Source organism: Clinocottus analis, unplaced genomic scaffold, assembly GCF_023055335.1.
Source record: "Clinocottus analis isolate CAN_PGR_092001 unplaced genomic scaffold, fCliAna1.0.p SCAF_3, whole genome shotgun sequence".
NCBI classification, from domain to species: Eukaryota; Metazoa; Chordata; class Actinopteri; order Perciformes; family Cottidae; genus Clinocottus; species Clinocottus analis.
In genome coordinates this window covers 13032808-13050313 of record NW_027176042.1, presented here as the reverse complement: position 1 = coordinate 13050313, position 17506 = coordinate 13032808, and the positions used below count along the sequence as shown (strand labels likewise).

At 39.1% G+C, this 17506-nt stretch overlaps 2 protein-coding genes across 2 annotated transcripts in view; both read right to left on the bottom strand.

Moving 5' to 3' along the window:
* The window catches only part of grm2a (glutamate receptor, metabotropic 2a), a 28984-nt gene extending 20110 nt beyond the window's left edge, over window positions 1–8874 (bottom strand). Inside the window, exon 1 of the mRNA XM_068594837.1 lies at window positions 8449–8874. The gene's annotated coding sequence lies outside the window, so the exon portion shown is untranslated. The remainder of the gene's footprint in view (window positions 1–8448) is intronic.
* Window positions 8875–10452: 1578 nt separating this feature from the next.
* tex264a (testis expressed 264, ER-phagy receptor a) overlaps window positions 10453–17506 on the bottom strand; it is a 61542-nt gene continuing 54488 nt past the window's right edge. The window contains exon 4 of the mRNA XM_068595291.1: window positions 10453–12657. Coding sequence (XP_068451392.1) covers window positions 12293–12657 — 365 coding nt within the window. The 3' untranslated portion in view covers window positions 10453–12292. The remainder of the gene's footprint in view (window positions 12658–17506) is intronic.

Genomic DNA, 17506 nt, shown 5'->3' with positions numbered 1-17506 from the left:
GACTTACCTGGTGAAACTACGTATAGCTCTCAACAGGAATCAAACTGCAGACCACATTGATTTTTTCTTTGACTCTCTCTCTCTCTCTCTTTTCTCTGACTCTCTCTCTCTCTCTCTCTCTCTTTTCTCTGTCTCTCTCTCTCGTGCACTCTCCCTGTTGTTTCCATGGAAACTTGCCGGTAGATAGAGAGGGGGAAGAGGAAGTGGAAGACAGACCAGGACAAGTGGGCCAGTCTGACCATGCATGGTTCTTGGTCCTGTGGGAAAACTAGGAAACCTGCGCTGTGAACTGAGTCCAGTCAGAGCTCCTTTTTGTGTTCTGCCTTTATAAACACATCCGAACAATAACGCAACGATACAACCATCCTCTGTTTCAAACCACTGATGTTTTTCACTTTCATATCTTAGCATTGAACCGTCACTTTTCTTACTTGTTTTGTCTTGATGAAACACTGCAGTCTTTTAATAAGAAATAAGATGTGATATGTTGCATAACATTTGATAAACCGCCAGTGAAACTTAAAAGGTCCTTTTTCTTCCGCACACAAGGAGTGTGTGGATATAAGACTTTGTCAACACGTGAAAGTTCATTGCAACAGCCTGTGCATATGGGCCAAGTCACTTCTAATTCCCTCACATACAAAGGCAACTGCATTTGAACCACACAAAAAAAACGCTTTTATGTTTCGAGAGCGTATTCTGGTTGTACTGTAGCTCTACAACGTGTGAAACAACAAGTCTGGACTGAAAGCTGACTAAATGTGTTTATTTTGAATATAATTCTGCAGAGGGAAAATCTGCAATAACACTGGTAAAGCACTTAAGCACACAGCCTCAAGAGAGAAAGGTGACAAAAGGATTTCTGGCTGACACATTGTCAGTCTCCTTCCTGATCCGACAATCCCATAGGGGCCTTAATCTCACCAGTGGACTTTATTTCTCTCTGTGTGTCTTTGTTGACTTTACTCCAATATCCAACCCATTATGATAGGATACACATTCCTTCTGGAAACTCCTGAAATATAATAATATCAACGCAAAGTCACAAGCAGTACAAATCTCTGACTATCTCTAACTCCTCTACATTTGCAAAAAAAAAAAGGAAAAGAATTTTTCAGGCTACAGGTTTAGCTTCACTTTTTACTTTTACTCTCTTTATTTGAAAATCACACTCGAAGCATTCTGGACATTTTTTGTCGAGAGTGAGAAGATTGACATCACTCTCATGTCAGTGTGTTGAACACAAAGCGCTCACCAGCAGCCACTTAGCTTATCTTAAAGACTTGAAATAGGAAAGGTTGTCTCTGTTTAGAGGTAACAAAATGTACTTCCCAACACCTACATTTATGGAGGGGGATATTTCAGTCACTCCCTGGGGGTCAAGAAATAGTCCTGCGCATTACTCACTGTCTAACTGTATACATGACAGGACATGTATAAATGCTATGAGCAATGCTATGAGCAATGTTTACACTTCAGATGTAATATCCCACCCAGGATTTTGTCTACATGTTAAGCTCAAAGAAAAAAGTATGCCTCTCATTTTCCTTTCTCCTGCTTTGCAGCCATCCCTGTTTCGCTCTTCACCAGATGGCCTTTTTAATTCAAGAGCGTAAAGCCTGCCAGCCTCTTACACACTTCAAACCAGACCGTGTGAAGGAATGGGAGGAGTGGCTGCCGGCCGAAAAAGAATTAGAAAAAAAAATAGATAGCAGATGTGAGAAGGAAGGGGGGGAAAAAAAGGTAGTGTGGGCAGCAGTGAAAAGAGGGATAAGGGTGGGGTTTGAGGAAGATGCTATCCAGGCTGATTTTTTTTATGACACTCATTTGCCCCAGGAGTGGAGTGCAGCATTAATATGGTAATATACCCCGAGGCGATAGCAAGTGTTGAAGAGTGGAGGTCATCTACTGTATATGCAGCCCTGGGCCTGTATGAGCGTGGTTGGAGATCCCCAGCGGACTGACTTGGAGGCTGGCTAAAAGGAAGCAAAAGTAATGAGAGTCAGGCTTCCCTAAAATCACATTCCAGCTGACAAAGAGAATGGTCTTTGGTGGGAGAAGACAGAAAATGGTCTGCTAATGGGACAGAAGGCTCAAGAGTGCACACACACTTTACCTCACACGTGAAGCTCAAATGCTGGAAGCACCTGTGACAAATGGCGTCTGTGGTAGTTTACCATTGAATGTTTGATACTTGATTGAATTTTGTTTTTAATATTAAACTCTAACCTTGAAAGCTGCTGGTGATATTCTGGGTTTTTCTGGCTGTTAACAAATCCCACGACAAGACCAGCAATGAATTCCTAGTAAAAAAGTTTTTTTTTATTTTTATTTACTATGCTACTACTACGACTACTTGTCTGTTAAAGACTGCCATTGTTTCAGAAGCTAAAGCGTGAGTATATTTGCTCATTACCGTCAACTATTTCAAGTGTATATCCAGCGTAAAAATGTGCATATATTAATCCATAGCTCGACATTTTTTTAAGAGGACATGTCATTTACAAAATCTGTCTTTTTTGGGAGGGCTTAAAGAGACAGGTGCTTAAACGGAGCGTTTGTAGATGAATACATTAAGACATTAACTTATCCTTAGACGGCAATGTATCCACATGCAGTGTTTCATATAATATACCATGAAAAATTACTTTTCATTTTTTATGCATTTTTCTACAAAAGCCTGCAACGTGTCAATTGCCACTCGTTACATGCACACCATCTTTTCAAATGAAATTTCCGGAAGTTCTGTTACTGAAATACAGCACATTATTTTTCAAAGGTATTGTTATGAATGCTTCCAGATAGTATGCAAAAAAAGTATGTCTTTTGTTAACACTAAAGCATGTAAACATGTTCCAATATGAACCTGATAATTAGCATGATATCCCTCCTTTACAGATTTGAAAGTCTTTAATAGGAATAAATAGGTTTGGCGCACAGAGTCATGGACAGAGTAGAGAAGTCTGAGGTTACTGCTGTGTTTTTGGTCTTTCTATGAGACATGTTGATCCTAAGAGAATTATGGAATACTTCCAGCCTCATCCTTTTAAGATGTTTTTCATATTGACCAATCTAGGAAATTGGAAGAGAGTGGAAGTAGTGATTAGAAAAAACGAGAAAATTCACATTTGGGAGGCTGATCATCACAACTGTTTTCTATTGTGTTCTGATTTCAGTTTCTTTAATTTGGCCATCAGTCATTTTGACTCTCCATGTTTGTCATCATATTGAATGCATTTTCACCTTTTTTATATCCTGTGCCTATTTCTCACTTAACCTCTGTGGAATTACTCATAATGACTCATTCAGAAAATAGCAAACATGGCTCTTAAAGCTGGTGGGCTCATAATTGGTGGGCTGTTACATTTTTTACAAGAGAGCATTATCTTTGAAATATAATGATTGCAGCTAAGATATTTACAGGAAATTTGACAAGGATCATCTCTGACTACTTCAAATATTTAAATCCAGTCCAATTAATGTTGAAAGAAATGTGACTGGATCAATAATATCCATTGAAGTTGCATCACTAAAACAATGAAATGTCTACGAAAAATACAACTGCCGACCTTTTCTGATAAGGTCATTTATACAAGGAGCAATTAAAGAGCGAGGAGGTCCTTGAGGTTTGAATGTCGGAAGAGGAAATGTCACAGTATTTTTGCAAATCAGCAATTAAGCATACAGAGATCAATTGGGAGGCTCGCTGCTTCCCTGTAAGGGCTCACTGTCGTATCGGCTGTGAAAGTCAGTAACTGGAAAACAAACTTCATATTCAGTTCCTGATTATCACACAATTCATCTCAATCTATGTATGCTTTCATGCCTCAGTCCCCTCATCCATCGTCTCCTGTCCCTCCACCTGTAAAAGGGGAATCCCATGCATGTGCTCAATGGTCCCATCACCTCCCAGGAGCCACATTCTGCTTCCCTCATCAAACATTCATCCTCTTTCTTTGTCTCTCACAGATCATTACTGCCATGCCTCTGATTGGCCAGAACTCAGTGATAGATGCATATGGTACTTTTGTTTTAGAGGTTTTTATTGTATCTTTGCATTATTCATCATCACACCACCACCAAAGTGGCCTAAAACACCAGTTTTTATTTTCGGGGGGTAGGGTTCATTAGAAGTTTAGTTCCTGGCCTGCCATTAGAGATTATTAAGCAAATAACAAATAGCAATTTATTTGTTTGTGTTTTTTAAATCACATCATTTACATCACCAAAAAAAAAACATTATCCAAGAGCAGTAAGGCTTGGTTTTGGATGTGTCAGTTTCACTGAAATTAGTTCTTAAAGTTTAATTGTATTCAGACATGTTTGGGTGAACGCCATCATGCAAAACTACACAGTGGTATTTTCAACTTTTTTTCAGAGAATCTCTATATGACTTTGCTCTTTTTTTCTGATATAACCTTTTTATAATTCAGCTGTCCACAAACAACATTTTTAATGTTATAATAACTTGTGACACAGCATTTCTGTTGATTTAATTGTGAGACTCTGGCAAACAGAAGTGTTGACTTTAAATGTTCTGTACAATATTCAGAGTATATATATATGTAACAACTATTAAAGTATTGGCTACCAAAGAATGAGTTAGGAATGAGGTCTTTGTGTCAGTCCCTCTGTGTGTGTTGTTATCCAGTTCCTCAGTGTTCTAGCTCTGGTCCACCACTCTGCACTGCAAGGCGAATACACCTCATAACACCTCCCGACCGACAGCGTCATTGCAAATGTTCTAGCGGCCGCCCTCCGGTTCCCCTCAGATAAACACTGTTAGCTCTGTCAGCACTGTTACTGTTGTTCGAAGTGTTAGCTTTGTTATCACCATTAGGCTCAGCTGTTGCCACGTAAAGAGCCGAGTGAAGTTAGTACATATACTCTGAATTTTGAAATGTGCACTTTTAAAGGCATCACAAGTACAGAAAAAAGGTTAGGAATCAATGCATCAACGTTGTGTTTTTAAGACACTCAAAGCTGATCATTTTAGAAAAGTTTAAATCCTTTCTTAAAAAGTCGATCAGCTGCCACCACATTTCATAGTTCAAGACACTTTTAACACCAGAGATTGGGCTCCAGTGGAAGAGGAATAGGAATAATCCCTCGTTAGTCCCACAGTGGAGAAATTTATTCTCTGCATTTTGACCCATCCTGAGTATTTTTAAGCAGCAGTGGATTGCCCTAGTGAAGAGCCCGGGGTTCAGCGTCTGGCTCAGTGACACATCGACATACAAACTATGATGAGACTGGGGATCGAACCGGCTACCTTGTGGTGACCGCCAGGTCTGAAAAGTGAAGCCAATGTGCAAGTGCCGCAAACTTGCATTAATTGTAATCGCCATTAGGGGGTGACTCCTCTGGTTACAAAGTATAAGATGATGCTACTTCTCACTTGATTTACTACCTCAGTAAACACTGCAAACATGAGTTTGTGTCTCAATCGCTAGTTTAAAGTCTTCTTCAAGACAACATGATGTTCATTCAGTAAATTAAGGTCCCATTTAGAGTAAAATAGATGATAAAGCAGGGCAGGCTTTAGGGCGGGGCTACTTTGTGATTGACATGTTGCTACCACGGTGTTGATGGGTCTTGTAATTGTATGTGTTTCTAATCTTACGACTTGTGTATCTATAGTTGATTGTAAAAAAAAATAATTGAAAATATCCTATTTAACATTTGGGACTAGTCCACCCTCGCGTATCGAATCTGGTTGGATAAAAGCAAGATGGCGAAAGCCAAATACCAACACAACACAACACGCCGAACTCGAGGCTCCAAAACTTTAGTCCACAAACCAATGAGTCACATTACGGTGAGTCCGTCCACTTCTGATATACAGTCTATGTTGAGCTCCACTAACTTGACTGCTAGCCTATATACCACAGAAATCAGTCTCGAATCGGAGCAACCAGAATATAATGTTCATCCTTGTGCCCATAATATTCTTGTATTAATGGCAAATACCTCACAACATTTAGTGCAACGTCGTTTTCAACGTGGACATTTCTTTTTCAGTTTAAAACTACATATCTGTTGTTAATCCTCGTATATGAGAAAGCTCTGTTCATCTTCTTGAGTAATTTTGATTAACTGCTCTCCTAAGTGCCACTAATCCCGTTACTATTACTGAAGTCAATATTTATTTTAACAAGATTTGCAAGCAGAAGAACTCAACCATGGTTGATCATTATTCACAATTCAAATTATTGATGCAGCTGACCTAGCGCTCACCTAGGAACATCTCACACATACACAAATAACGTCAAATAGGAATTTGTCATTTGCAGTCAGTGCAACCGTTAATTTTGATCTGAGAGTCATACGGACATAATTTCACTTGAGTAACTCTACTGGATGTTCAGTGTTTCTTTCTGACTTTAATTTGTGATTTGACCATGATTTTATCAAGACTGCATCATGAATGACTAGTAAGGGGAGTGAATATATGTTTGATCTCAACTTAAATGTATGGAGGGAAAAAATAAACAAATACAATACAAATTAAAATGTTTCATTCATTCTGTGCATCTAAAGGGAAAGTACTCTTTTTATTTATTATCTTTCATTGCCGCTTTGCCTTTGTCTTTCACATAAAAGCCACACAACTTATCTTATTACTAGTGCAGATGTAATATCAGCTCACAGAATACAAATCAGTACATACAGTAAATATTTACAGTGGTGCAGAGGGACATTAAATATTAAATGTAACAGTATTTAGTTTACAGTATAAAGACCCCGCTTTAACTGATATGATTGTGGAAGACATCCAACTTCAAACCAATGAATTTTACCTGCACATGTGTGAGGAAGTACATGACCATAAGGAAGGCATAAGAACAGGAAGCTATTAAGCTGTCATTTTTTGATAGGACCTGATTCATCACACAAGTATTTATTAACTTTAAGCTAAAAGAGCCCACAAATACCAGTTGCTTAGCTTGCCGTAAAAACAAACTTGTCTTGTCTGTAGAAAGATCAGGCAGTTAAATTCAAGGTAAAATGTAACATATCTGACTAAAAGCATTTCCAGCTTTGGTTTTTCTTTGCAAATAATGAGTATTTGTGCATTGCTTGCTCCAAACCCTAAACATGCATGCTGCCTATAGCTCTGGGTGTCCATCCCACAACATAATTAACATAGTTCTCCATCCGCTTGTTACACTGTCAATGACTCCAATGAGCATCAACTCAAAAGTAACAGGTGAGGCAGACGGCAATCAGGACTGAGCTGCGGAGGGATCACAGGTCAGACAGCCTCAACTCCTGATGTTACTGTTGTTGTCTCTGAATTTAGATGAAGGCAAAAGAGCATGGGCTTCTTCAGGCAGCATGAACTGAATAAATGACTCTAATCAACATCTTCTGCAGTGAGCGCCAGGCTCACACATTATTACCATTATAGCATGAGGACCTACACTGTTAATATGCTTAATTGTAAAATAAAATAATAAGAAACTCTTATACTAATGGTGACTACAATGTTTTTCTTTCTGTGCTAACTAATTAAATAAGTGTGTTGGATGAAGTGATTACACTGCATTCTGAGGGGGTTTCTATTGTGTTGTATCAGCTGAACATGCAGCACAGATGCCCCTGGGACTGGAAGAAGCATCAGTACATTTTGCTTTCCTTATAACGACTTTGTCCAGCATTAGCAACACAGTTATGAATATTTGCGCCTTGGGGTTTTCATTTAGAAATATGTATTTTGAACTCCTGATGACATGGTATTCAAAGAATCACAGAGAATCACTGCATATAGACACACACAACATCTCACTGTTGTCATGCCTAATTGCAACAGTACGATGCTAATCTGCACTGATGTTCGTCCAGTATGTTTATTATTATTATTTGCGTTGATAAAGACTTTCAATAATATTAGTTCTATTAGTCATTTTCTGAGTATCTTTAAACTATGGAGACATGAAGACAATCTTCTGCTCTTCAACACCTCAAGAACTAATTATCAAGTTTTTGAATTTCGTTTTCAACGATAATGCACTTTTCTTTTTTTATTATTTGCCAAATGAGCGAGATCGGCGATATTCTGGTTGTTGTGTGCTGCGGATCCTGTTTAGTAGTTTTTCAGCAGCCTCGCACATGTGGAGGGCTGCTCATCGAGTACATGGCTGTGTAAAATATGATCATTTTACGGAATATAAAAATCATTTAAAAAAGTGTCACTAAAAACTCAAAGAGTAGTGCCTGATGTTGACGAATTACGCACACATTCCTCTATCCCTTCGTCTTTAGATGACAGAAATATACTTTAAGGATGTGAAGTACAAAGATAAAAGACGAGCTCAACTTCTCAACAAATTAAAACATGAATACAAAAGATTTCCTTGTCCACAAACCAGCTCGTAGAAGTTCATAAAAATGCACCTTCGTGCAATCAACGTAGAAATCATTCGATACAAAAAAAACACATCTTACCTGCAGGTTTCGTCAGTTTCCAGCGCTGCCGTGTGATGAATGAAGCGTGCAGACTCAGGCATATCCTTTGCAGCAATGAGAGTGTTAACTCTAAAACTAACGTAGATGTGAACTACAGTGGTGCTGGACGAATGAATGAATGAAAATATGAGGCGTGTGTTGCTGCCTGAAGTTTGAACCGCGTGCAGCTGAGTCGCGTGCCAGGAGCTGGCCGTGGTGCTGAACGAAAAAAACACAAACTACAACGACGAGCCTGACCGGATACCTGGAGGTCGGATCCTGCTGACAGCGGTTCGAAATTCACATTTCCTAAGCATATGCAATTGACGCCCACTTCATTGTTCCGATGGGGGGGAAGGCGTTTACGCTTTTGAGCATCAAGTGTTTGAGGAAATATAAATGTTACAACCTATCTAGACAAACAAATGTCACGTTTATGAGCCTGATAGGATATGAAATGATCGAATATAACGTGCAATAAAATCCGACAATTGGACACAAAGTTTAAATGATACCTGTTACTGAAGCAGGCTATGCCCAAAATATTCAGTAAACGACAATATTTAGAAAAAGATCTTGTTCAGATGAGCCATCAACATGTTTGGACACTTGAACAAAGGCGCGGTTGATCCACGCATGAACAGTCCTGGAAATAGTCTGGTTCATCGCATTATGTAATTTAGAGCATGGTGGAAAAATATTTCCTTCAGTCGCTTTGTTCTAGTTTGAAAGCTGTTGAATCGGATGTGGAGACGGTCTAAGAGTCGCTCCCTTTATTTGTTCAAGCGGTCAGGAGGGGGGCTACAGTCCATTGTAATTACGATTCCTTAGGGACCGCTCATCTTCAGCGACGGAAATGTTCTTTGGGAACCGCAAACAAGTTGTGACACGGCTCGGCAGAGTGTGAGGTCAGTCCCAGATGGCACTGCGATGCGCGCAGGGGGACACGCGCTTTTAGAGGGTGAGCTGTGACCCTTTCCTCCACTGCCGAAAGCAGCTTGGGACACGCAATGGTTGAGCATCTAATTTGTATGTTGAGACATCTCCTCCCCCACCCTCCCGACTCACTTTCCACGTGCAAAGTAATGATATTAATAATTAACATCATGGGAAGACAATACAACCCTGTCAAAGCTGTATGACACCCCATGTGGGTTTCACAATTAATCAAATCAGCTGTTGACCCAGTGTGTCATCGCAAGTCTCTTCCAGGCTGATGTTCATTTTTGCCTTTGGACAATGGTTGTGGTGCCAGGATTAAAAACTGAAAGTGCAACAGACATGTGGCGAGGGCATCTGTCCCCGCAGACGGATCACACCTCTGTCAGTACAGCCACCAATCTCATATCTAATCACAACAGAGACTGTTAGGTGAGATGTTTTGGAACTGGACTTCTCCCATGTCTGAGAATGAACAATCAGGGTGATGCGTTCGTAGTTTCTAATGATTTGTTCTTAGCCAACAAGAGATATATCGCAGACATGCAAACAGAACAATGTGAAGATGGAGTCTCAGATTAAAACATAAGGTTGTCCTGCACACTGAGGTGCAAGAACGTTTTCAATGCTACTTGGCCTGGGTTCTCAGACTCTCTTTAGAAAAGTCGACAAATGTCAGACCAATCTTTAATTTTGAAAGAACGTACCGACATTTGAGAGTTTCTAATAATAATAACGTGCAGTTTAGTGGTCGATGGCCATTTCATAAAATTAACATAATATTAACCGTGCTGGACATTTTATAGGTGATAAATAAAACTGGCTCTCATGTGGACAAATGATGTAAGAAGAACAGAGTTTCCAAATGACTTAAAATGTATCATTTAATATATTTGTAATGTATGATATGTGATGTGTGCTAAACCCATATCCACCATTATGTGGGTCTGAACAGAAGCAATAAGGACTTTTCTCCTCCTGGTTCACGCTGTATTAATCAGTGAAATTACTTGGCTGAATGAAAACATTTGTACTTATAGGTCACTATGCTCATTAAGGACTGGTTGTGTGTCCATCAGACATCCATAGTGTGTTGAGGCAAAGTCTTCTTCTCCTGCTGCACTCACAGCTGATTAAATAAACTATGACACAAAGGCCAAACCTCTCATTCAAATGCTGCTTAGAATAAGACAGTTCCTGTAAAGGAGAATTTGGATACAATAACATTTTGTGATAATCTTTCAAGAGTGTTCTTTCCATATGTGTATTATTTCATGTGCATTGATTTATTATACTGGTGCCAAGGGAAATTTCTCCATCAGAAAAATCTTAGAACGGCTTTGCTTAATTTTCTGAACAGAAACATAAATTATGCCATTACTGTATTGGCTTTTTCTTGAAAGTTTCTCTTTTATTCAGCATTTAAATTCCATGTCCTTGCTTTTCCAAAAGAAGCAGCGGCAAGAGAAAATCAGTACAATGTGAAACCATGAAAGCAGTTTGCACCTAAGAGAGAGCTTGATAAGTTATTAGGTGTTAACTTTTAGACAACAATGGGTCTCACTGCCACCCACATTTTGTAACATTTCAAGAGTTTCCTCAGAGTAGAGCGGTAATGATGTGGCTTTGTTAAACACAACTTCAATTTTAAGTTTTAATACAGACAGCTGTATTGAATAAGAGTTTTGTGAATTTTGTGTGCAACAAAATCTAAGTACAACTTCTTCCTGTCGACTTTACTTTTCATTTGAAAATTGTAATACAGACAGAAAGACACAACCATGGCAGTGTGCTGTACATTACCTCCAATGTCTCACAGGAAAAACAATTTCCACCTACAAATATTTCACAAAAGTCTCTGGAAGAGAGCAAATTTTGGCTACCAACAGAACTGTAGAGTTGTTCAATAAACTGACTATAGAGAAAATTACATTAAAAAAATAAAGCAATTATCTGAGCACAGTGAGACAATAAAGTTCTGTACACTACACTATCCAAAGGGAAAAGTTTACACCTATGAATTTTATTTTAAATTATATTCCTGATGACCTTGGCTACTGCAAAGTTACTTTACCGATGTTGATTCAAGTTTTCTTCTGCCTCAGAGTTTCCCCCTGTGGGATCTATAGCGTCCAAATTGGAAAAAAAATAGTAACACATTTAATTAAATATGTCCATCAAACATGTCTACAGGATTAGCTCCTGCACATTTTCACCCCATCATTACTGTATATCAAGACACCAACACGTTACATAGAAATCCTCAAACATAAACTTGAAAGTGGGGTACAATATCAACGTTCACACACAGGCAAGATTATGCTATATTATGATCCAGGTTATCTAGCGTCAGTGTCCTTCTATTCAAGTATATGTTAAACTGAAGTAACACCTCTAATCTGAACAGGAATGAAGGGGATTCACACAGGATTACAGTTTGAAATTAAATATAGAGTTGAACAAATCTTGGCTCTCATTTGCTGCACACCATGTGCAGAGAAAAGTAGTTTTACTCAAGAAGACTTAACCAAATGGGGCTGTGTGTTGTCCTATCATAATCAGAACCAGAACCATTTATTGTACACGTATGTACACGTATGTTTTCACATACAGGGAATTTGTCATGGTGGGTGGTGCATAACATTAAAAAAAAATCCTGACACAGTGTAAATATAGAATCGGTAACAATGAAAAAATAAAAATAAAATGAGATTACACTATAACAAAATAGTATAGGCTTTAAAAAAAAAAAAGAAGAAAATAATTAGGAGGCGCAGAAATACGGCATGGTGGTCATGGCATGAACAGCTTTAGATCCACCAACAAGATTACATGACAGATAACCAGTAACAACTGAGAAACTCTCGAGCATGCCAGTGTTATATGGCCTCATCTCGTATCCACCCTACTCATCTCCATCCCCTACGGGCTTCTTCTTCTCAGCCACCAGTTCAACTGCTTCTCTAGCTGCGTCTTCGGCCTCAGGGACCTCCGCCTCATCTCCATCTCCCTTCTCCTCCCTCTCTTCTCCCGCCTCCTGCTCCTCCTGATCCATGTCAAGCTCTTCAAAGGACGAGCCGCTGCCCATGGACTCGTTTGAGCCTCTCTCGCTGTTGTCCTTATGCTTAATGTCTTCATTTGCATCCATTACGTCCCTCAGAGGCAGGGAAGATGCCAGGGAGGCGGCTGTGGAAGCAGCCAGGGATGTCTCTCTGCTGTCCCAGGGCACCCCGCCGCTCACTGAGCTCACGTCACTGTGGGAGTCTGCACCTGCGGAAACGGAAAAAAAGACACATAGAAAAGGCTCTAAAAAGGCCCTGCAAGCAATCAAGAAACAAACAAATTACAGTCAAGCACAACTCAATTAGAGTGAACGACAGGTGTGCTGATTTATTATAACTTATTTTGATTTCCCTTGGTGGCACTGTAAATAAGTCACTATGTCCACAATTCAGAAGAGCGCAACGCTTTAAATACCCTATAATAGTCACTTTACCTCCTTAATTAGAGACACGATTGGACATAATGAGTCGTAAACCAAAGTGTTTCACAAATTAACATTTTGATGAAATAATGGGATCAGATGAAAAGCCAGAGGATAACCAACGTTATTACAATTTATCACCTGGGACAATAGTGCTAAACCACTCAAAACCACAAATCAACATCACGGTGGCGCTAGAGGAATGTCATGGGACTCATCCTCTGTACATATTGTACACAATCCATCCAAACGTTTTTGAGATCAACCTAATCGTATTAGAGTATGGACGAATCAACTGCATGAGGGAAATTGCCATTTAGAGCTACGCACCTCGCAGGGCTAAAAGCATCATGATTTTCATATAGAATCAACGGTTAACGATACATTGTAGATGATGCAAGAGTGTAAAGATGTGTTTATGAGCCTTATCGTCCCTGCCATCCTTTCATCAAAGCTGAGCGTAATAGGGTTTGTGATATGAAACCTTTATGATTGTTTGACCACTTAAAATAGATCGATATCTTTAAGTTACTTTAATATAATGATACAAACCCCACTCTCTTCCGCTTGAACCTGTTTATTAAAACTCTTCGAGAGTCTGTGTGCCAGCAGAGCTCAGACAAATTCGATTAAGGAGAGAAAAGATCTTTCACTCAAAGACGAATCACAGCTATGTTAGCAACATTACTTGCGCCTGATGTTCCTGTATCGTGCAACTTTGCAGGTGATTTTTCTGCCATCGTCTGCACCACATAACACATATCTGAAATGTCCATTAGCTTAATTGATGACGAATTGCTCACCTGCATGCTTTCAGCCTAAGCCAGATTCTAATCGGCCCTTTGATCTCGGTTTCTCTGTTACCAAATAGCCATTCATTATCTCTTGCTACTGTTTTTTAGGCATTTGTGTGGAAGCGAACTAGAAGGTGTAGCTGTAATGTTGTGAGCTGAAAAACAAATACCCCGGGGGTGAAGGCACACCAGGGATATGTGAGATTTTTAAAGAAAAATATTTACAATAAGCTACTATTCAAATACCCTTTAAAACAGTGTTATTTAATACATATTCAATAAAACATAAGTGTAAGTCCCCAAACTGAATTTTATATATTCTAATTTAAATCAGACACTGTGGCACAGCGCTGTAGATTACATATTTTTTTCAACCAAAACTGTGTTGCGCTGGTCAGGCGGTACTTGGCTGAAAGATTTTTTCATATGGGATACATCACTGAAAAAAAGTTGAGAAGCACTGATCTAGAACAGTGCTTCTCAACCTTTTTTCAGTGATGTCCCTTCCTGTCAGCCAAGGGCCTGACCGGTGGAAAGCATTTTTGGTTGAAAGAAAGGTGTAATACACGGCGCTGCGTATGTCTGATTTAATGTAGAATACATACAATTCTGTTTTGGAACTTACACTTATATTTCATTTAATATATATTAAATAACAATTTTAAAGGATCATAAAATAGATGCCATTTTTTTATTTCATGTAATGTCTTATTTGGTTTGATATGAACAGCATCCATATAAAGTGTTTTCTATGACTTGCCTATCTCATAGGACACAAACACACTATTGTCCGAGCCGTTTTCTTGCTGCTTTCACACTGCAAATAAATCTCATCCACACATCAAAGTGTGTTTGCACTAAATGTGTCATCTGGGACCAAAATACAATAAACAGGAAGTCTCCGCACTCTGAGGTCAGTCCATTCTTTTCATTCATTTTAATCTCAACATCAATCAGTCGTCTAATTATCACATCCAGCAGATCTGATCTTGTCAACAGTGAAGAATATCATAAATAGGAAGTCCTTTCAGGTCATTTATAATATCCATTTATAGGCCTGTTGATTAGCTGGCAAGTCCAAACAGAACCATTCGGAATAGTTGTCAGTGGATCAGCTCTGGTGTGAAAGTCATGCGACTAAGATATATTGCTCTTAAATATGGAGTGTAGTTAGTTATTTAGATTTAATTTGCATGTTGCAGTACAAATAACTGCTCCAGAGAGACTCATTTTACAATACAAGGAATTCTACAGGAAATAATGGGTCTATTTAGGGTAATCGGGTGGACAGCCCCCTAAGGAAGAGCCTCAACACACTGGACAACTTTCACCTCTACAACTGCAAGCAAGTCCTGAAATGGTAGTCTGGTTGAAGCCAGCTGTGCCTCTGAAAGTCTTTTAGATAACATTTGCCTAAATTAGTTGCTAAATTGGGCCCATTGGGATTATTAGCCGCGAATCAAGGTCTTGTTCTTCCAACTGTTTCGAACACAGGAGAAGCTTTCTAAGGAGGTAATTAGAGACAGATAGGACTGAGGCATGCTGAGAGTTTGCAGAATCAGAGTCTGAGTGGAAAGCGAGAGAAGTGCGACAATAAAGTGCATACACAGAAGCTCAAGCGGTGATGCGGTGAAGCGGTGTTTACGAATTAGGGCTGGAAAGATGAAGCATTAAAGGATACTCATCATAAAGTAAACAAATGTATTGTAAGTATAAAACATGTATTGCTGTACATGTGTATGTCAGGAAAAAAGGCAATTTGTTTTTATCCAAATTTAGTGCCGATTTTGCCAATTTGATGTTATTAAAAGGGCAGACAGACAGAACTGACGTGGCACACATGGTGCAACTAGAAGGGCAGACCTCCGCCAAGACCAATCCTCTCCAAAATGGAATGGTTCCTCTTTGGCCCACGTGCTACAGCCTTCCACCAAGTTTCATGAAAATTGGGTCAGTAGTTTTTAATCAGACAAACAAACCAACAACATAACCTCCTTGGTGGAGGTAGATATGGTATTTGTGTTTATTTCAAGTATCCTCATCAATTCACACATATCTGATCTTTCTGGCTGCCACTATTGAGTCGGACAAGTTGACATCTTGACAACTTGTCCGCAGATAAACATTTTTGTGTTTCTATTGCACTTTATTGCAGTTTGCTTTCACTAAAATACCACACGTCCACCTCAGCCAAGTGTAGACTTTTCTTTTTTTAATTTTGGGTGAAAAAAAGATGGATGGAAACAAAGTTCATGTCTCTTCTTAGTCAAAAGGGTAAGGGCTTGTTTCATCAAATGTAATAATCTTCAATTCATAGTTATATTTGATACCTCCCACAATTATTACACACTTTAATAGTGTATTATTACACGATGGTGTGTAATTATACTGTGATTACAAAAATATAATTAAAAAATAGACTAAGTAATAATAGTAAAATTATTAGAACCCTGCCATATTTTGTAAGGTTGTATCTTTGCTGGAGTAAGTTGCCTTTGTTATAAATGCTATAAAATGAACCCCATTGGCCCGCTTAAAAATGAAGCTGGTTTCTAGAATAACAACTCGCAGCACAAACAGTGGCTGCTGTGATCACCAGATTATCATAAAAGTATTTTCATTTTGTTGTGTTTACTTGCTCTCAGTGTGCTGTGAACACATAAACAGGACAAATGTTCAGGCACAAGAGTTTATGGTCAAGAGTCAAGACCATAACGTTCAAAATGTGGGTACTGGACTTGAGAGATAAAAGGTTTTAGGCAATCTCTGAGGTGCTGGAGCAGGATTCCCCGACAAAGCTTAGATCTGCTGATTGATCTGTCTCTCATTAAGAAAGTTTAGCTGTATCTGGGAACATAAACACACTCACAGTCTACATTTCGGAGAGCGGCAACCGAGTCCAACACTTCATGTACGACACCAACACATAATGAAAAACACAAACCAGCCGTGGTGTGGGAAAACTGCACACAAATAGGAAGACACTCATACAGCTGCCTTCTTGTTGTCCTATGAACACATAATACCTGAGCTGACAGTGCATGTGTTGAAAATGCACACTAAATACTAAGTAAGAACAACGGCTTCTTCACATAAAGACATTTCAATTTCACGAGTGGGTGGGTACTGCACACTACATTGCAATAGAAATGTGGCCACTGATGTTTCTGCTACCAGTGATACCATAGTAGCTCCTTCTTAGCGCTCCTGTGAACAATAGAGAGCCTGGGCAATGAGTGTTTGCAAAGGAATGTAAACACAGAGCCTAAATGTTTTTATAGTCAATCATATGGATTTGGATCCTAAAGGCTTTTGTTTATCTGAAGCTCCTCTTTTGTAATATTCCTACTTGATTCCATGTGACGAACAAGAATTTGACTTTCATCATTAGATTGTTTATAATTGATAGTAAATTGGTAGTCTCTCAGGTGATTTTTATCACGATATTTAATATGTTTGACAGTTAAAGAACAACTTTGCATGCTTACTGTTGCTCCGCCTTTAAAACGTAAATGCATTGTTTTCCAATCTCAAAGCACTTCAACACCACATTTTGTCATTTACCTTTTCCCACCCATTCATACACTGATGGGAGGGGCTACCGTGCAAGATACACCTGCCCATCAGGTCTCTCTCTCTCTCTCTCTCTCTCTCTCTCTCTCTCTCTCTCTCTCTCTCTCTCTCTCTCTCTCTCTCTCTCTCTCTCTCTCTCTCTCTCTCTCTCTCTCTCTCTCTCTCTCTCTCTCTCTCTCTCTCTCTCTATAAGGGCTGGGCAAAGTTGAAAAAAATTAATCGCATGATTTTTCTGCGATTAATTGCGATTACGTAATCGCATTATGCG